This window comes from Patella vulgata, chromosome 1, assembly GCF_932274485.2.
Source record: "Patella vulgata chromosome 1, xgPatVulg1.2, whole genome shotgun sequence".
NCBI classification, from domain to species: Eukaryota; Metazoa; Mollusca; class Gastropoda; family Patellidae; genus Patella; species Patella vulgata.
In genome coordinates this window covers 70,117,016-70,138,849 of record NC_065879.2, presented here as the reverse complement: position 1 = coordinate 70,138,849, position 21,834 = coordinate 70,117,016, and the positions used below count along the sequence as shown (strand labels likewise).

Genomic DNA, 21,834 nt, shown 5'->3' with positions numbered 1-21,834 from the left:
GATATTTAATCACATTGCCAAGGATGCTGTTAAGAATATGATCATTCATTCTTGTTCAATCGGGGCAACTTTTCGTTGACATTTTGGTAACAGTAAACAACGGCATACCAGTATATACCGGTAAATGGTTGCCACAGATATGCTTTAGGCATACTAAGTTCACAGTTTCGTTAACATGGGCTTAGCTTTCAATTGACAAAACGGACAAGAAAGGAATGAGGTTTAATGTCATTTTAACATTTTAAGACTAACCTATGTTAATTTTTCATCTTTTTAATCTATAGTTGAGTGTGCAATGTGAGGGGGACAATTTTGTCCAGACAAGATTGTTTCTACCCACTCTTGTTCAAATTCCAGCTGTCAAGGGATATTTTACATGCATAACCAGTTTGTCCATGGGACTAACTGAACAACAAGACCCACATTTTTCTTCTTGGCCCAAACGATGAATTGACAAAAGACAAACAGAAATATTTTTTTCAATGTACAAGAAATTTAATAGTGCACAATGTACAATAATACCGACTAAAAACTGAATTAGTCAGATGGCTATGAAAACAGTGCTATTCAAAAATGTACAGAATGAAAAATGAAAGTTGTATATGGCGTATAATAATTATCATTAATTAATAAAAACCTAAATAATTCTTAATTAAAACCTGAAGTTTAATTATAATTAATATCAATTAAAAAGCTATGGTTGAATAGTACCAATCAAAAAGCTATGGTTTAATAAGGAATGAAACCCAAAAGCTTCATTATCAATTATGTATCTATGGCTTAATAGTCAATTGAACATCTATTGTTTTAAAAAAAAATCAAACATTCCCATGGTTTAATAATCAACAAATCAATATTTAATGTTATTAAAAAATCAATCAAAACCTAGAGTTCAATGATCAATCAAACCAAATAGTTTAATAATCAAACTGAATAGTTTAATAATCGTCAATCAAAACCTACACTTTATCAAAGAATCAATCAAATAAAAACATATAGCTTGGAGTAACCAATCATAACCTATAGTTTAATAATCTTCATGAAACATATGATGTATTGTTTAATATTCATTCAAATTTGATGTTTTCCAATGGTTAAATCATAATACTTGATAATTATTGATTTCAAGCCAATATTGTAACTGTCATTAAGCCATGGATTAATAATTATTTACTAAAAAACTATAAATGGTATATTAATAACATTTATAATCTAATAATTTCCAATCAAACTTTCATATGATATACATATGTATTAATTGAAATTCTATGGGATGTAAATCAGTAAACTAGCTCATTGATTACATGTAACTTTTTAAATAATTTACCATATATGCCCTTATTAAGTCTTTCTATATTAAAACGCCTTTAAAAATTTCTTAAAATGATTAAATACATTGTAATGAAAATCATGTCCTTTCAACTACTTTTTATCCAGAATCCAATTTTTGGTAGAATTCATAAATAAATTAATTACTACCCCAATGAGCCATTTTTTGCTACCTTTGTTTCTAATTAAAATTTAGACATCAGATTTCAGATTCAATTTCAATTTCAATTGTGTTCATCAATTAATAATTTATTGCATCTGAGTAAAGAAATTATTACCCTACCTGCGGCAGTAAAGTATAATTTCAACAAAAACAGATGAATGCATGTCTAATTGGTTTTCTCAGTTTGAAATTTAGTACTTAAGTATAATTCCTACGAAAAATGGATCACAGCTTATTATCAATGATCACAAAGGCTTATCCATAATTAATAATTAGACTGACCATTTATTATTTACGTACAACCTCTTTAAGTAAATTATGTGAATGTTGTATGTACATATTAGCCATATTGGCCTTTATATTTATATATATCTATATATATATATATATATATATATATTACCAGTAATAATAATAATAAAAACAAAACAAAAACAAACAAAAAAACGCATGACATATTTGCACTTGTTGGCAATGATTAGTTCACGCTTTTTTGTTGTTGTTAAATAAAAAAACAGGTACATACGCCTTTTAAGTAACACAAAAAAAAATGTCTAAAAAAGTTGTCTACTATCAATAATTCTTCTTTGTAGTCAACGTTAATATATATTTATATATTATATATATTAATATTCAACAATTCATTTCATATACGAATCAAAATTTTAACTTCACACAAACAGATTTAAATCGTGAAAAAAAGGCAACCCGACCTACAATGTCGGTTTGCACAGGCATTGCTCTAAAGTCACGCAGTTGCCATTTTACAACCGTGCATGCACATACAAGCAAAACAATCTAAAAACACGAGACTACTTTAAATATCACAAACTGGTTTCAGAAACGAACAAAAAAATCTGTGAAAAAAAGCTACATTCAAACTTATATATTATAATGTTAATTCAAATGTATTTAAAGTTTTTGCATAGAAATCTTTCTTATTGAATAATATTAATAATAGTAATAATAATAATAATAATTATAATAATATTAATTAATAATAATAGTTACTATACATATTAAATATCAACCACACATCTACGTATTAAAATTTTATCATCCAATCAACAACAAAAACCTATTTCAGTTAGCCAATCAATACTAAATACCTATTTCTGTTAGCCAATCATCAATAAGAACTGAATTCCTTTAGACAATCGGTGATCAGTGAATGAATTCCAACATAAAACCACATCATGCTACACATATACTATTTATTTTCATGTTGATCATTGTAATGGAAATGGAAATAAAAATTAAAACTATTTAATAAAATTGTCTTTGAAATACACTCCAAGTAACAAACCATATGCACCAGTCATGGCAAACACATAAAAATCTTTACATGAACTTCAATGTTGAAGATACAATGTAGTAAAATGGTTCCTCTTTAGCGATCTCAAAGAAATTTACTTTTTTACCTGGAACTGAACTAAACAATTTAATTTTTAATATTATTTAATTGAAACTATAGTAATGCAAACACTACTCGAGTTCTGAAGAAATTGTGATATACTGTATTCCAAAAAGTCCTTATTTCCAGATAAACAGAAATATTTAAAATAACTTGTATACTCAGCTACCAGATTGTCAGTCTTTGAGGTTTGTTTTATCTAGAAGTAGACTGAATCTTGGCTAAACAAACCTTATTTTAATTTTCAACAAACTATTCATGCAGTCACTTAAAAAAAAATCATGCAATTAATAAAGTTCTAAAACAAATCACTCAGTACTAAGCAATATTTAACTACAACGGCCTACATAACTTTCAATTAAAATTGCATTACAATAGTTAGTCCCAAATATGTCGGACAAACTTAAGAACTCTCAACAACTTCTAATAACAATTTGCCGCGTAACAACATTTCCATAAATCACAACACTTTAACAGAGTTGCAGACCTCTTGCAGCATCCTCAATACTTAGCATTTCAGCCTATCACATCACTCGAATTCATTTTCTGTATAACAGTCACATTATTCCTCCATGGGAATACAACATGCTAATAGTATATCTCCATGGGAACAGCTACACTTTCGTATCCATTAGTAACCGAAAAGACACATTTTTTTTATAACACACGGAGATCTCAAGTTAGTTAAACTTGTTTATTTTTCTCCCCAAAATCAAAGGAAAAAATCAACATCCATGGAACATTGAATAAATTATTAATAGGCACAATAATTGATCCCTGGTAAGAGTAGTAAACTTTCTAATACATATTCATCACTTACTAGTTAATATTCATGAAATCAATTATGAATATTCAATTATGCAAATTTATGCATACATCAAGTGTCATGTGTTAAAAAAAACAAATACTGGTAGTAGACTTACACACAATTAAAGATTTAACATCATACAGACTAAAGTTAAATATTAATTAATAGAATTGAATATTAATGAACTAATTAATAAATATTCATAATCCTAATTAATTCTGTTAAAATCACAGTAATTTTTTTTTTTTCAAAACTGGATAAAAACTTTTTTTTTTTGGTACTTTCTTAAAATGTTTTGTAAATAAATTTTGTATGTAAACAAACATTAATCAACTATTTCATATACTTCTAAAAGAGTGTTACTGTTGCATCAAAATTTCTTATTTTTCAAAAAATTCCAAAAGCAACCATCGCACTCTTTTGAAACTACTGTATCCTTATACACAAACTCTAATAAACTATTTCAAAAGCTTTAATAGGCTATTGCTTTAACCTCCCTCCGATTTTAAGGATAACAGGCTCTCGTCATTCATTACAGATTCTTATTAAAAAAGATCTTAATAAATTCAAAATTTAGATTATAAATGATCTTCCAATTAGAGTAATACAGAATGGACATTATCAAACAAATTCAATTTATACCAATCACATTTCATAATTTGCTCATCTGCATAAAGTTATGATGGTTTCCATGGCAACTTGAATGAAAAGGCTCCATATTTGTAAATGTAATATATGTATAAATGTAAATATAAGAATTGTTAAATGTGCGTTCAGCAGTAAATATTTTCATGACCTATGACTGTATCTAAGCAGATGTCGGATATACGGTTATCTGTATAGAAAAAGCACATTCTGCAATACTTCCAAAATTTAGAATGGCCAACAACTTCTCCCAGGAATCCAACTCATTGGGCCTTCTTATCCATCTTTTTTGAATGAACTTTTTTCCAGGAAATTGAAACCTTTAAATTTTTCATCATCTAACATAGCTAACACTCAACCAGAATTTTAAAAGTTTGGGAATTTTCTTTACATGCAGTAACGAATATCAAATTTTAAGTTGGTTGCGAGCATACTGTTTTTGTTCCTGATAAGCACACAATCCAATCATATTTACAAAGTTGGAAATCGCTGAAGATTGTTATGATGATAGGCATTATCAAAAGGTCACCGACAAAGGTTATGGCCATTCCATAAATCAATTCAAGTTGATCGAATGCAGACAAGTTTAAAAGAGATATAGAGCACGCTTGAGAGAAAGAGGGAGTTTAACAAGTACAGCACTAGGAGCGACCATATTTATCCAAAGAGGTGGAGGATCCTCTCGCTGATTGAGCAAGTCCAGTGGTGGAAGAATGATGTCCAACCAATGAGGAAGTAGTAAACAGTTTGTACCAGCCAATCACAATGTTGCTTAGATCTAAGTCCTCCAATAGAATCTGACTTACACCCATAAACACCTTCTTATCCATTCGACCATAATCACCCCAAACAGTCACCTGTAGAACAGAAAGAAATGTTGAAATGAAAGTAGTACATGTTTTTGTATTGGAAAGGATTAAGCACAGATCGAATAATTATACAAACATAAATTTGTTGCTCAAAAATCATAACGGACAGACGTGGCAGAAGGGTATTTAGCATTAACCTCACTATGCAAGAGCTGAAAGATACTTTCCACTGATTGTTCGTGGATAGAAATGACATATTATTTAGCTGTTGACAGACGCTTACAAGGAATTAAGGATAGCAGTATTAAATCATGAACTTTACATGGCCAAAACCTACATTGATTATAACCACTTTTGGTCCAATTGGCCTTTTGGTGAGATTCCATGTTATCTTCATCTATGTATACTGTTTATTATGGTATATTAGGCCTTTTAATGCTAAAATATGGATTTTATGTAAGTACTTAATTTCTGCTTTTCTACTTACCTGTAGTATTTTACCATGGTACGATTCATTAAAGACTAATTGTTGTTGATACAAGGGATCTAAAGTACGACGAGCTATGGTAGTCTTCTGTTTCTCTATACAATTTTTACCTTCTATTAAATACACTTTTACATATGGGGCTGAATAATAAAAAGGAAAACATTAAATTCAATTCAAAATCTGTCAATGAAATTATGTCATTGCTCAGATTTACAAATTTGAAGTTTCAATCGATGAGTCATACAAATGTTTTTAATGTAAAATACCATACTCAAGTAAGGTTATATTGCCTCTTTAAATTAAAGGACAAATTTATTTTGCATGTCTTTTGAATTTTTTATAAAATATGACTAGGACACCATTGACTAATAGACAAACAAGTTATTATCATCCTTGAGGTAAATTTAAGCCTGCTCGTTGAACAAGTTTATTTAATATCAATATCGCAGTGGGTGACATCAGGTGTTGCTAACAATTTTAAATCAATTACAGTGTCGGAAATAAGAGAATGTGTCACGATTTAATAAAATTCTAAGACAGCGAGCGACCTCAACCCAGAGATTACCAACGCCAAATGACGAGCAGTTGAAATCAGGAGAATGGAGCAGATTTAATTTTGCTTTTTTGATAATGTTCAACGATGACATAAAAGACTATGAGACTTAATAAACAAGACTAGTAACTCTTTGTTGGCCTATTATAACTTGAGATTACTATTTGAAATTCAAGACACTACCTACCTGGTAGAACACGTGCACCGGGTTTTGATAACAATCCACGAGCCCGAATAACCTCGACCTCTAAATGACCTTTACGATCGTACAATCCCAGCTGTATTTCTCCGAGACATGCAGCACCGAGTACCTGTCTGCCAACCAACTGAGATGGACCAAGTCCTTCGATAAAATCGCCAAACTGACCTTCTGATCCCAAGCGCATTCCTGTTGGAAGCCATAACCTAGAAGATAATACTCTAATGAAAGGATATTGTCAATGTTGACGCTAATATTAAAAGAATACTAATACATGTAATTATAATAAATATACTTATACTGTAAAGTCTTTAGTGAGTTATATGCTAGGGTGTAGACTTCTCATGAATTATATTATTTATGAAGTGTGAATTAAACACACTCTAATAAATAAAGATGGTTAGATTTACATTGTATGATCAGGACTCGAATTTCCATTTATAAAGGGCACAGATTTCATAAAAAAACAGAAAACCACATCTTTCTATGGTCTCTCAGCTGTTTATCCTTATCTTAATCATACAAAACTTACACGCTAGATGAGTCGCTACTAACGCTACCCATACTGCCATCGGTTGAATCTTTACTAGCTTGTTTAGACATTCCTCCACGAAGATCAACAGGTCCCACTTCTTCACTGCGTTGAAACGAACTTTTCTTTTTGCCTTTTTCTGTGAAAATACCAAAAACAGGTAGATATGAAAATGTGCAAGGGAAAAAAAGAACTTTTACAAAAAGTGGCCATAATTTATGCAAACCAGAATAAAATGTTGGCATTAATCATAATTATTTTTGTTAAATATGCATAGTAATTTAGAAATTTGAACAATTTAAGCTCCATGATTTGCAATATTCTCGAGTAATGCCCATAGTGTACCTCTCTACAATGTAACTTCTTGTAAACTAACTTTATATTAGTTGTCAACTAATTTAAGAAATGGAGTTTCCAAACATTATATTTGAAAAATATGGAGGTTGTAAACCAACTTTATATTGGTTGTCAACTAATTTAAGAAATGGAGTTTCCAAATATTATACAATGTAAACTAACTTTATATTAGTTGTCAACTAATTTAAGAAATGGAGTTTCCAAACATTATATTTGAGAAATATGGAGGCTGTAAACCAACTTTATATTGGTTGTCAACTAATTTAAGAAATGGAGTTTCAAACATTATATTTGAGAAATATGGAGGTTGTAAACCGACTTTATATTGGTCGTCAACTAATTTAAGAAATAGAGTTTTCGAACATTATATTTGAGAAAGATGGAGGTTTGTAAGATTCAATACGTTTGTAAATGACCATTATATAGTATGTTATAACTCCATACAACAACTGAATGTGGTCAGTTTTTTATAAATTAACCACAATATTGCTGCTTTACATATGGGCCAAATTATAAATATTCCTGAACAAGGTTATAATTCTCTGGAATACCTTATTCTTGAAATTAACTGCTTAAACATGCATTATGCAAGAGCTAAATCTGCCTATTGCAGGTCTTTCTTTAGGCCTGAAATGTTTTCTAAAGTATTAATTAGACATTAATTAACTGATCCAGGCCTTAATCAACTCTCGATGGCATCAGTTTTCTCCGATAATAGATTAGAATGGTTCAGCGATACTTTGATTTAATCAAATATGGAGGACCGAGACTTAGCTTCGATCAACCAGTACGGTGGTTGAAATTATTGCACACGTCTGTCAAACCTTCAAAGGGTAATATCTTCGCTTGCAATCGAGTAATTTGAATGAAATTTTCAAATTATTCATTTTACATCATTTACTTTCAAACTATTATAGCAAGAATGGCTAGTTCTTTATCTAAATCTTACATAATGTATCTTTAAGATATCAGATACCATCTTTATAGTACAGATTAGTATGTTTAATCTCACTTACCAGCTAACTGATTGGCACTGCTACTCCTGCGTTTCAGACCCACAAAATTGGCGACTTTATTGGAAAGACTAGGTCGTCTCTTACGACCTTCAGTGATACTGGATGATATAGCAGAGTCGGACACACTGCCGTCATTTTGATCTAGCCCTTGCTCGTTGCTTGTACTTTTAACCACGTTCCGTGACCTTGGTATTGTGGTTCGACTCTCCATCTTTGAGGTAAATTCACTGAAAGAATAACATTCTGCACTTCAGAAAGGAATTTATTTTAAATAGTCAGCCCAGATTCCACAGGACACCATAAATTAAAGTACTGAAAATTTCAAATCAAAATATTGATCCGTTTGGAGAGGATGCTTAACAGGCTTAAGTAACTCATTTAAATAAACTCATTCTTCAGTTATAAAAGTGACTTGATAATCACAATGATTGCTTATCTGTATAACTTTGGCAAGCATGTAGACATGGTTATCTAGGCATTTAGACAACATGGATTATTAGGAATATGATCTTGAAAGTTTGTATTTCATCACAGCTTACCACATAGCATCATACAGTTGCACAGAATACGGATAACAGTTAACAAGATTCTTTCACACTAAATTAACCTGTTTTATTCACGAAAATATATCTGGGATGGTACCTTTAAGCACAGAAACAATACTAGACTTTACAGTAAATCAAAACCCCCTTTTTATTGGCCTAGTTAAAATATACTAATGAAAGGGGTCCACTAGCTGGAGGGAAAAGTACAAACAAAGAATAAAATAACAGACACCTACCTAAGTTTTCTACGAGGTCGTTCGGACTGTGTAGAGCGAACACTAATGGTGCTGACTTTTGACACTTCTGACATGTCACTTGTCTCTGAAACGTCACTGGCCACATCATCTGAGACATCGGGACTAAATTCTGACAAAAAGACAAATATCAAAAATCATTTATAGGTAAAACATGAAATTATGACTAATAATATTATTCCATCCCACTATGATGCTACATCGTGACATGTCAACTTTGGGTAAGGGGTATGGGGAATTTCACCTATTCCCATTGCAAAATTTGCATAAAAAACGATTTTAGCTTTCTGAATCAAAACTGATCATGTGTTCCTGTTTAGATAATAAATGTTGCTACAGATTTTGTTATAAAATTAATAACAATTGACAAAGTTTGGCTATGATATGCCATTTGGTGATCTCTGGTCAATGTATTTTTTCATATTATTAGTAAGAACAATACCTCTTGCCTGTAGCTTTAAGATTCAAAACGAAAATGAGGAGATACGGCTGTATTGCTAAATGACGACTATCGATGCAAGTCTACCACACGATGTGTGTCATGATGATATACCTCTAGATTAAATGTGGGTGTAGAACTAGGCATTTCAAACAATTAGAATTCAATTTGGAAAGCTTTTATTTTATTTCAGTTTTTTTACCTTTATTGCGTCTGCTTCTATGATGATGATGTCCTCTTTCAACATCACGTGACCTATCATAACTCCTCTCTCTTTCTCGCCGCTCCATAGCTTTTTCTAAACTTCTTTCAGATCTCTCTCGAGTCTTGGCGCGTAGCTGTCTGTCGAGGTAATCTGAAGTGTCATGTGACCTATAATACGACTCACTGTCTGATTGGGAAACACCTGATCCCCCTCGTCCCATCTTCATTTTCATCTTCATTATTCGGGCTCTTTCTTCTAGATCTTGTGTAACTGAAAACAGTTTTCATAAATTATAAACATGGAATCCGTCAAAATCATGGTCACATCCAATCCAGATATCAATATTGGAATGTTATTCCAATGCTATTTGAATATTGGAATGTTATTCCAATGTTATTTGAATATTTGATTCAATTTACATGTTTGATGTTTGCACTCTATATACATGTAGCTATTTGCTGCATTTTACATTATCTGTTTATTTATTTTTAAATGTTAGTTGATTGCATATAATATTAATGTTACTAAATATGTGTGTATAAACTACATAGGTGCCCTCAGAATAGGCCTAAGGGCTCCATGATATTGATACTATATATCTTGTAAACCTTGTAGATAGCAAATCTTACAGATTACTGGGGATCGGCCTAGATGACAATTTTAAAATGCTATGTAACACATGCGTACATGTAAATCAAACATTTTACAATGCAACTCATCTGAAGTTAGCTGTAACTGTCCATAGGAATGTAGTATCTAATAACTTTGCCAAAAGTTTTCCAGCTTACATATAAATATTTGGTGTAGGAATTTCTGAATGGAAATTAATCATGTGTTGCTGTTAGAAAAGTAAATGTTGGAAGAGACACAACAATAATGACAGACATCATACACTGTCTGTAAATTATCATATGAAATCATGAGTGAGGTGTTTGACAAGGTAAATAATAAATAAAATATAAATACCTCGATCTCTACTAGCCATCTGCGCTTCTAGCGGGATGGCTGGTAGTTGGCGTTTTTTAGGTGATGGGGTACTGGTAGGAGTTCCGCCTGCAGAACGTGATGATAATCCTCCTATACCTCGACCACTGCTAGCAATAGTTGATCTGAAATATTCAATTTTAATATCTAAGTGGCTGGCAAAACCTACAAATGCAGGTTTATAAAGTTTGCTTCCTGCCTCTACAAGTATTTTTACTCTAAACAAAACATAAATTTAGGTCAAAACAAAATTATTCTGGTTCTGATTACGCATGAATTAACTCTTACGTAAGTGAATTCCTGTAAGATAATTGTAGAACCTTAGATGGTGATGTTTGTGACAAGTCATTTATTTGGCAAAATAAATACAAAAGAATAAAAAACCTCCCTTCTACATCAGACTTTTTGAGGGACTGTCTGAGAACCAGAATATTATTTTTTTATGGCCTTCTGCTGTTAGCCATACAGAAAAATTCTACAGCTTCTTGGCCCAAGCTACTAGAATGTCAATATTCTTGACAATTTCATATCTTTTCAATATCCACTCTTAAGCTTGTGGCCACATTCTAATACTCAATGCAAATATTAGCTTATATATTCTCAAAATGTTCATCCATATTGTTTACCTTAATTCTGGTGGAGAGAGTGACCTTGACGCCACTTCTGGCACTCTATGGTGAGTTGGTGAACGAGATCTAAGACGAGTTCCATCTCTTGGCACCGCACGACCTGATTTTGTGGCCGTCTTGTCTTGCGGTTCCAGGGAATCACTGACGCTTGCATGTCGTCTTCTGGCTGGCAATTCTTCTCTTCCTACAACTATAAGCGGAGATCAAAGGTCAATTTAGTAAAAGAATATATATTTGCCAGTGTTTCTGCCAGTTGAAAATAACACATCAAATTAACATTTTTTGTTTTATTTATTAAGTAAGTAGAACAAACCAATCAATTCAAACCTAAATACTATACACCTTTGTATTTCCACAAGAACATTTTTAACTATTTATTTTATTTTTCGTTATTGTATCAAATGAAATCAAATAAAGTTTGTCGGGTCCTAATATTAACAGGTGTGTTGAAAGAACATGATGAATTGGGGTGTGATTTGAATTGGGAGAGTGATTTGAATTGGGAGAGTGATTGGAAAGGATGGATGGTGGTTAGAGATACAAACTAGCAGGATAAATCGGTAACTTTCTAAACAATGTTGTGTTCATACTAGCCATAGTCTACTTAATACATATAACCATACCGGCAGGACGATTTACCCAATACTACCCAATACCATTTTGGGGTCATATTGGCCCATTATTTTACAGAAATGAATTGATTTTTGACTGTATGGGTTAATAATAGTTAGCAATGGGCGATCAAGGGAGCAAACTGGAATAGCGATACATTGACCATCACTTTTGGGAATTTTTCAGTATTATGTTAGTTTTTCACAATATTGAGGTAGTATGTGGTTGTATTTGGTAGTATTTAGTTAGTAATGGGAGGTATTGGGTAGTATTGGGTAAATCATGCCACCCCTAACATACTGTCATATGCTATACTGATAATACTATTCTCAATATCATCTTCTAAATGCAGTGACTCTGGGAATCTTATAGTAAATCGACATTTTATGCCATTGAAAATGAAATGGAGATTAACATCCAACAAGACAATACTTCGATCATTCTAACATGTCAAAGGTTATTAGTGCAATGCAGAGGGGGATATTGTCCGGACAGTGGTGAATCTTCCTACTCTTCTTCAACATCCAACTGCTAAAAGGGGCCCTTCAGTCTATGGAACATAGAAAAGCCGAATACCCATTTCCCTGGCTTCCCTAAATCATATATTTTGCTGCTTTAAACATGAAAAGACTAGTTTTAGAGATAATTTTTGCTTAGTATTCCCAGAGTCAAGATTTTGCCGACATATGATGAATTACGGGGTGCAGGGCAAAGAATATCATTTAATAGTAATTCTCTAAAATGACAGTTTAAAATTCATCTATAAGAACTTCAGATGTTTCGAAGTTGACCAGTCATGCAATTGAAACACAAAATTTTATTTTTTCAATGTAAACCATAATGACAAACTCAAACAATTAACATGCAGCTTAATGCTAATTATTTATGACGAATTAACTAAATCTTAACTTTCTTGGAGGTGACAACTAAAGTGATCGCATGTCAGACACTACCACAACAACCACAGAAATTAAATACAACTCGTTTCATATTTCAAGGCAAAATTTCTGACAATATTAAAGCCACAACATGCCAAATGGTCTACCAATATCTTAAGTCTTAACCGTTTGAACAGACAGATTTCTGTTGCAGCATCCGGTTCTCGCCATGTCTTTTATTTGTTTATGTCCAGTCTTATATTTTGATGGACTCAGTGGTCAAAGGGTTAATCAACAATAAGTACATACTTTTATTCTAAAATACATGTAAGTTCGTTCAATCTAATTAATGAAATAAATCCAAGCACAAAGACCTTTTATGACCAACAGCCTGGTTTACATGGAAAAGCTTATAAAACTATCAACATTTTTAGAAAACCAAGAAAACTGAAGATGGTTTCATGAAATTAATAGAAACTAATGCAAGACTGTCTGAATTATGTAATTTTTGGACCATAATAAATTACTTTATCTATGTATGGTGTTGAGACTCTTTTTTTCTATTATTTTGGCATGTTGGGGCATTATTTTGAATTTTTTTCACTTTATTTTTAGTTGGGTTTTTTTTCCATAAAAAGCTGTTTGACTATTATCTATGCACTGTTAAATCTAAGCATGGGTTAACGACATTCACTACACAAACAACTATGTGATTGGGCTATCAAAATACCTGTCCCACTTCGCCTTCTCGAAACGGGCGATTCTTCATGATCGCGTCTAGAAGAACGATGCCTGTCCTCCACATATACATCGTTTGTATTAGTAGGGCTACAAGAGGAGGGGATAGAGCTGACACTGTTACCCTCCCGAGCTATATGACCAGTACCTTAATACAAAAACAGTCATTTCTTTAAAGATATGCACAAGGCAGAGTATGCTAGTTCTTTTTAGAACACCAGGTATCACTTCTCATTTTGCATAGCTAGATAATGTTGTTCACTATTTGTATAATACATGCCTTTTAAAATAATTTATGACATCTATTGCACCAAGAAGATATCATGTTACCTGAAAATTTGGTTCTTCCAATGAACAGGAAAACCAAAATGACATATGCCTGCCCATCGATAGACAGGTATCTATTTCAAATACGGTAATGCATAAATTTGCTGTTTCATTTCAACTCAATGCCAATATCTATTTGTTCATTTGTACATATTTAATATAAATAGTAAATGACCATTACCGGAGATAACACCAATACTGTCGTCATAATCTAACTCTGATACGTCACTGTCACTCAAACCACGGGCACTGATAGGAGGTGACAAATGGTCTTTACGAAGGTCGTATGGATCTTTTGAGGTTTTCTGAAAAAAAATAAATAAAGCAAATATTTAATCTATATAGGTGTCATATACGTGACAGGTTTGCTTGGTTTCTAGAACACATTAAACCTTTTGCCACATAACCTAGGTGGTGTTCATATACGTTTTGACACTCTGGATTAATATAACAATTAGTAGGTTGACATATGACTTCACTATGGCTTGACATGATACATTTTAAATTACAAAGCTTAAAAAACAAAGACATCAAATCGGCTTTAAGTATATAAAATTTGTGAGTTTTATTAGAAAGAGAAAGATGAAAATAAAAGGCTGATCCCCAATCCCTGTTCAGAAATAACCTGAATAGAAATATTAGTTACAAAAAAGATAGTGTCAAAAGGCATTTGGAAATAGAATAAAGAAAGATAAGCACAGGTGGTGTATTAGAAAGTAGGTGGAGTGACCCAAATTGTTTCCCCCCAAAATAAACAGTTTCTGTTAAATATTTTTAGGCAGTATTGAGCAATTTTTCCTTTTACAGTGGCCCCAATCATAAAGAGTCCCATACAGCTTTTAGTCTATGGTTATAAAAATGCAAAATATTAGGAAAACAATATTGGTTTTAGACCTCTCACAATCACCTATGGAGATAAGAAAATGGCAGAAGTGCCAAAGGGAGAGCTTCAGGTTAAATAACTCACAGTTCGAGGGGAGTTAGCAGGCAAAGGAATACTTGCATCATCATGGTGACTTAGTTGATACCAGTAAGGTTCATCATTTAAATTAGCAGACGTCAAATCTATCAACACCTGAAAACCGAGATAAATAAAATTAAATTATATGATTGGCTATTACATTTGAATGAAAACTGATCTTGGGTTGTCAAATTTTGTGGTTTTGCAATGAAGATACATTCATCTTTTTGACTGTTTATGGCCTCTTTATTTTGACTCTCTTAGAAAGATGTAAGTGGACCATTTCAGTTGGCAGAGTAAACATATATTTTGTGAAACATTTGTGCTGTAACATGAGACAACAGTAAGTCTATGTACAGGAATAATATACTTAATACATACAATATTTAGCATTGAGATCTATTTGATAATAATCTGTGAAAACGTCACAATTATCACAAAAAGCATGTAGAAGCACATTTCTGTATTCTTATAATTTATATTGAATTCCAACAGCAACGGGTAAAGGGTTCTTTTACATGCACACCATTGTGTACATGGCACCTTGGTTTTATGGCCCATCCGAAGGACTATACATTGTCCCTTGCCAGGCCCTCTGTACTGCATGGGGGGAACCATGCTGGAAAATCAGGATGAACCTTCTTAACCAACACCAGGACGAACACAGGACCCCCAGGTTAACAAGCCAACGTCTTGCTCACTGAACCACCTTGGCTCCCCAAATCTGTATTCAAATATGTTTCCACAGATTCTACATAAATTTGTATCCTTGACTCCCCAAACCCTCTAACCTAAATAATACATAGTACTGTCTAAAAGACACAGTGCGCAGAAGTAACAATTTAATTCAAATTTATGTGACCAGACACGATCTGAATGATGATTATAAATAAATTAGACAATACCTCTCCCAGGAATTCACTAGCACCAATTCTATCATAATCCCAGACAGTGATTTCAAGCAGACGGTCCCGTAAATCTACTTCTTTAACTGGGCAGTAAATAAACGTCTGATTCCATGTTGGTTCTATAGTATTAGCTATAGTCTTGGTTCTTCGCTTACTCTTCTCACTGGAAAAAAGAGCACAAATCAAATAATTACCAAAGAATATTCAAACTATTCAATGTTTTCCTTGCAGGTATTATGAACAGTTTAACCATTTGAGATATTGTTATGCTAAGAATATTACAGCAGTCAGTTGAAAATGGATCAATTCAGTTCTGAAATTCTTACGCGAAATGCGAACAAGAAAGTCTTATATAAATGCTTTTTCTTTAACTGACACTGTCATTTGGCATAAAATATTAAAATAGCACACTAACCTTCGATCAGGTAATAAATATAGTTTACAGTAAGGATTGCGGAACTTTCCATTATCTGTCAAAGTCAACTCTAGAGCCGATATCACAGAAACGATAAGTTGAAAACTTCTACTATCATACCATAATTTGACCTGAAAAAGATATATAATACATTTTAAAACTGATGTCTGTTTTTATAAAGGCTTATTCAGAGTTTTGCCACCCAGTGTCGCAGTTTCACTCAGTAACAAGTCTAACTCAGATCCTTATTTCATTTTAGTTACCAGATGACAAGACATATAATACAGTAATAGATCTAAGCAATATGATCAATCAATACTTGGTTGTTATAAAACATGTTCCATCATAAACAAGGAACCAAATAGACATACAAATGATGCTGTTTCATTCAAGTCCCATGCACAAGGAATTGAGCCAAGCGATTCGGTGTCAAACTGCAATGCCAGCCTCCAATAACCCTGTCATTGAAATACTCTTGACAAAATTATGGTTATCATTACCTGTAACCTTCCTGTAATAAGTGGTGAATGGGGTCGAGATCTTGACCTTGATCTTGAACCAGTGGTTGTCACAGTAAGGCTGTGACGATTTCTGTGCTGATTCTGGGCTGGAAGCGCATCTCTTAAAGCATAGTCTGTAAAAAATAAGGAATGGAAATCTCCTTAATAATAAGCAAAGAAAGGAAGTATCTATGGTCACTATGTCAGAAAACTTTCATCAAAGTTGAAATTCATGATACTAATATTAATCTTTGATACATTCGGATTCAAAATGTAATTAATAATTTTTATTGAAATGCATTTCTATTAATAATTACTCTGACAACCCCATTTATACAATCCTAAAATAACCTTATTAATCATATGAATAAAGATTAAATGATAATTAGGCAATTAACCTACTAAAAGTAATATTTATACGGTAATGAAATATTAGCCTACAATTAAAATTTATAGGGTATATAATCTCTTGAAACTGATATAAGTGAACACAATATCAACATTTTCGTATCCAGTATCCTCATCTTTAATCTAAAGATAATCTTGAGCCAGGACAGATTTTTTAAATGTATGGATACAATAATGTTTTAGAATATTATTGTCCTCGGGTAGAATGTAAGTTTGAATTAATTGTCTGTGTTTTTTCTGCCCTGTTGTCCTTTCAGTAATAATATCATATGCGTTTTACTTTTATAATAAAGTAGCATACTGAAGATAAAATAATCTACACTAATACCATTGTCGCATATTGATAAACGTTTCAAATGTTAATGTTAGTAGGTTTATGATAATTAGCTGAATTAATTAATTAATTATATCATAATAGTTAGTTTCTATAGGGCAAATTAAGAGTCACAATCCACACAGTAAATATATATGCCCATGGACAGAAAGCAGGCTATAAAATATCCATGGCTGGTTTCTTTGATCAAATTTGATCATTCCGTCACAGCACTAAAGCAAATAATTTTCAAATTTGGGGACAATAAAACGGTGTTCATGACATAGCGGTTGGAGGCATTGATCAAGGAATATAAATGTTACTTGGTTTGGTTAATTTATCTTGGCAAGATCATAATAGGTCTAAATTTAAGCTCGGCACACACCGATGAAAATAATTGCAAACATTTGTTCAGTGTTTACATAATGCTATTTGTTTAAAAGCTGGCACATAAATTCATAATGGATGGATTCTTTAGAAAATATTTTACAGACAGAATAAAACAGTTCTGAATGGCAAAATAAACTTTGTTCAATCAACTTGAGAAATATTTTAAGTTTTCCTAAAACATCTTTCTATATTTATTTAATGGGCATCTTTCAAACAAGCAGTTGTCATGCAAGATACATGTACACCCACATTTTGCAGGAGATGGACAGAGAGCAAAATTATCTCAATATAAATTTTGACTTATGTCTGACAGCACAAAACATTTTTGAAAATTTGATTTTGCCAAGATACTGTTGTCTTAGGATTATTCAAACATATCTAACTTTAAATATTATTTCAATCATATTTCAAATTTCTATAGCAGGCGGAAAGAAGGGTTAATAATTTGATCATGTTAATAATATAGCTTCAAGCATTATCTGGTATTGTCTACTCTTTAACTTACATTACTTCAGCTGAAAACTCGAAAAACTAAACGAAAACAAAAATATACAAAATAAAAGAAATAAACAAAACAAAAATAAACAAAGAAAAAAAGAGAAAACAACAGACTTTAAATACATAATTTACACCAAGATTTTTATATTACTTATTAGTAAATGGTGGAAATTTGCCCCAGTAATCTATATATATATTTGTGACTGTCGTTTGTCTGTCTGTCTGTCTGTCTGTTCGGGGTTGGCGGCTACATCTGGCCCGAGTCTGAAATTTGGGATATAGGGGTAGCTCAGACCAGGGAGTAACATAGGCCAGGTGGCGTTAGTCTACCACTTCCGGTTTCGGAGTTATGACCCCGAGCGAAGCCTGTCTGTTCGGGGTTGGCGGCTACACTAGGTCTGCCCCGAGTCTGAAATTTGGGGTATAGGGGTAGCTCCGACCGGGGAGTAACATAGGCCAGGTGGCGTTAGTCTACCACTTCCGGTGTCAGAGTTATGACCCCCGAGCAAAGTCTGTTCGGGGTTGGTGGCTACATCTGCCCCGAGTCTGAAAATTGGGGTATAGGGGTAGCTCGGACCGGGGAGTAACATAGGCCAGGTGGCGTTAGTCTACCACTTCCGGTTTCGGAGTTATGACCCCCGAGCGAAGCCGGGTATCCTGCTAGTTCATCATATTTGACTCTTTGTGGAGCTTAGATTACAAAATATCATTAAGTAATTTGATTAAATTCTTATCCCTTTAGCTCCAGGTGCATGAAAATATTGACTACCGAAGTACCCAAGTATTGAGTTTCGAAACTGCCAGAAACTACTGCTCCCTAGACTGCCTCAAACTGCCCAAGTCACATAGCTACTATACACAGTCCTTGTATAGTTCACAGGTTGTTTGAAGTCTTGAGGGAATAGTAGTTTCAGGTGGTCAAGGTGCTAAACGGCTCAGCTGCACAAAATATACAAATAATTGTGTAAAAGAAGTCTATAAAAAACGAAACAGAAAAGACAAATAAATTCAGAATATGATCAAATGTTTACAAACCTCGTGCATGATCAGTGAAAGTTGACTGTATTCCAGGAGGAACCTCGCCAGTTCTGTAAAAAAAATATAAATCAATTAAATACAGAGATGGAGAGAAACAAAGTTTAATGTCTTCCCAAAAAGACCTCGCATTTTTTTTTTATAGAACTAGCATACCTTAATATCTGTTTGTGCTCTGGAGTCTTTAGCAGCAAAGTTCTGCTGGTGACTCCTAGTCTTCCACAAGCCTGGGATCAAAACCACAACACAAGAATCAATGGCAGACACTATGGTCTAAAGGACTGAGCTTAATCCACTTTGCCATGACTACTTACTAAAGACTTAGAACAGTCATAACAGTCCCGGATGAATAGGTTGAAATGAGAACATCGTTCACCAATGACAGAAAATGTAAATTATAGATTAAAACATATTGCATTCTTATAATCAATACATCATAGGATATCCTACTTACTTAGTGCTTCTATGAACGATAAGTTCGACCTGTGGTTCTTGTTTTGATTCTAATATAATGTCATACACCTCTTCAAAAGTAGCACCTTGCAGTGATCGACCATTCCACTCTACCACCTCATCACCTGAAAATAAAATAATTTGTTGAAAAATTGTAAATTATTTTTCTTGAAGATAGCCTATTTCAAAATCTAGTCAAGTATACATTTATCTGCAAATTTTGCTTTTATGTATAAGATATAGCCTCCTTAAAGGCAATTTGAGATGGAAAAGTTTTTTCAGAATATAAAAGAACTGAATGGAAAGGAATTTAACAAATTTCATCGATACTTTAAATGGGTTATTTTGAGACAGACATTCATTAATTTATATTTATGGTTCACAGTAAAATCTTACTCTACCAATTTTTATAGAAGACCTGATTGATTGGTTCCATTTAAATGATTAGATTACTTTTCTTATCAGCAAGGAAATGCCACTGATGACCAGAGACAAGCAGGCTAGTGAAATCATGAAGATTCTCCTCAACCCATGCTGGGACTCAAAGACTCAAACCGGGGCCATTCTGTGCCTTGTGTCCTTAACATGCAACCACCATAATAAAAGACAGTTTAATATCCTTTAAACATGACCAGTTCATTTGATTTAATTAACACATGCAAGGGGCTCTTTAGAGTAATTCTGAAGGATACCCATACAGGCGACAGTACTCTTTACCACACACAATTATGGGAACCAACTCAAAGGTTTGCATAGATGAAATATCTATGATACAAAATATAGTACAAAGCTCTCAAGATATTATGGTTTAATTGTAGGCCTAAAATTCTCACCTTGTCTAAGATGGCCAACTGTGTCTGCTATGCTCCCTTTCTTTACTTTCGTAATAAAAGCACCAAGTTTGCCACTTTCAGACATTTTACCACCAATAACTTTCAAACCTGTTGTCATGGAAATAGAAGCATTAGGTGTCAAGACTGTAATATTTCGATACTAAATTTCCATTGTCAACACTCTTTAACCAATGACACAGTCAATCAGTGTCCAGCTATCAAGAAAAACTTGGTTTTGAAGAATACAAAACTGAGGTTCTTTATCTTCACAATTTATGTCAAGGTATAATGAAAAGCACCCATTAATTTGTATTAATGACAGTGGTTTGTTGAGGAGGTAACTAATCATAAGAAGTGTTACAAATTCTTGCATGTAGGTAACTTCAAAACAAGTTCAAGAAAGACGTATACACTTAAACGTTTAATACATGTGTGCGTAAGACTTACACAGACGTGAATTTAAGGAGGCACGAATTTAAGTGGTCGCCTCCTCTGCCCCCTTGAGACCAAGTAAGCACCCCTAAGGTTCTCAAAAAAATAATAACAAACTCAATAAAAATCATAATATGATATGAACCTTTATGTCAACTTGAATAAAACTGCTTTCTGATGAGATAACAATAGGTGAACAAGTATATAGGCAATATGATCTATGTTCTATCGGGGTGCTCAAAGTTATTTTATGCATTTTATTACATATTTTGTTGCCATTCATTGTGGGGTGGGATAGTGGACGGAGCCCTAAATTTGGAACTGTCACACCCCCCCCCCCCAAACCCCCCTATTCACAGCTTCTAGATCTGCTACTGGACTTCCCAAAATCAAAACTTTCGCTATATCAACCTAAAATAAGTAATGTCTTTATCTTCTGTTACCAAATATTTTTTGTATACCAGTAAAACTACTTATCATTCATGAATTGCAAATGTGGAGGGATGGAGTAGGGTGGGTAGCATTACTGACAACAAAAAGAAATACAGTACAGTGCTGAGATAGATGCAGGCCTATCTCTCTATAAAGCTTGCTACGTCTAAAATACAGCATCAAAAAGAATTAATCCTAAATATATGTGATATGAAATAAATTGGTATGGAGTTTAACGTCCTACTTTTCTGCACCACCCGGGCTAATGAAAAAGGGCATACGTCATGCAGTGTACTGTGAGGGAAATTTTGCCTGGACACCGGTGTTAAATGC

At 33.0% G+C, this 21,834-nt stretch overlaps 1 protein-coding gene across 9 annotated transcripts in view; it reads right to left on the bottom strand.

The window, feature by feature from the left end:
• Positions 1–479: 479 nt before the first annotated feature.
• The window catches only part of LOC126832175 (regulating synaptic membrane exocytosis protein 1), a 44,096-nt gene continuing 22,741 nt past the window's right edge, over positions 480–21,834 (bottom strand). For 7 of the 9 annotated variants that reach the window (XM_050533232.2, XM_050533321.2, XM_050563224.2 and 4 more), the window contains exons 7-24: positions 20,638–20,745; positions 19,806–19,929; positions 19,352–19,404; positions 16,708–16,841; positions 16,208–16,338; positions 15,790–15,955; positions 14,891–14,998; positions 14,105–14,228; positions 13,589–13,744; positions 11,366–11,558; positions 10,722–10,864; positions 9,753–10,025; positions 9,094–9,223; positions 8,313–8,539; positions 6,940–7,078; positions 6,396–6,613; positions 5,656–5,795; positions 480–5,216 (exon numbers count right to left, since the gene is read on the bottom strand). In XM_050533232.2, coding sequence (XP_050389189.1) covers positions 5,001–5,216; positions 5,656–5,795; positions 6,396–6,613; positions 6,940–7,078; positions 8,313–8,539; positions 9,094–9,223; positions 9,753–10,025; positions 10,722–10,864; positions 11,366–11,558; positions 13,589–13,744; positions 14,105–14,228; positions 14,891–14,998; positions 15,790–15,955; positions 16,208–16,338; positions 16,708–16,841; positions 19,352–19,404; positions 19,806–19,929; positions 20,638–20,745 — 2,783 coding nt within the window. In that variant the 3' untranslated portion in view covers positions 480–5,000. The remainder of the gene's footprint in view (positions 5,217–5,655; positions 5,796–6,395; positions 6,614–6,939; positions 7,079–8,312; positions 8,540–9,093; positions 9,224–9,752; positions 10,026–10,721; positions 10,865–11,365; positions 11,559–13,588; positions 13,745–14,104; positions 14,229–14,890; positions 14,999–15,789; positions 15,956–16,207; positions 16,339–16,707; positions 16,842–19,351; positions 19,405–19,805; positions 19,930–20,637; positions 20,746–21,834) is intronic. The other 2 variants (XM_050533149.2, XM_050533558.2) reach the window with 2 other exon arrangements.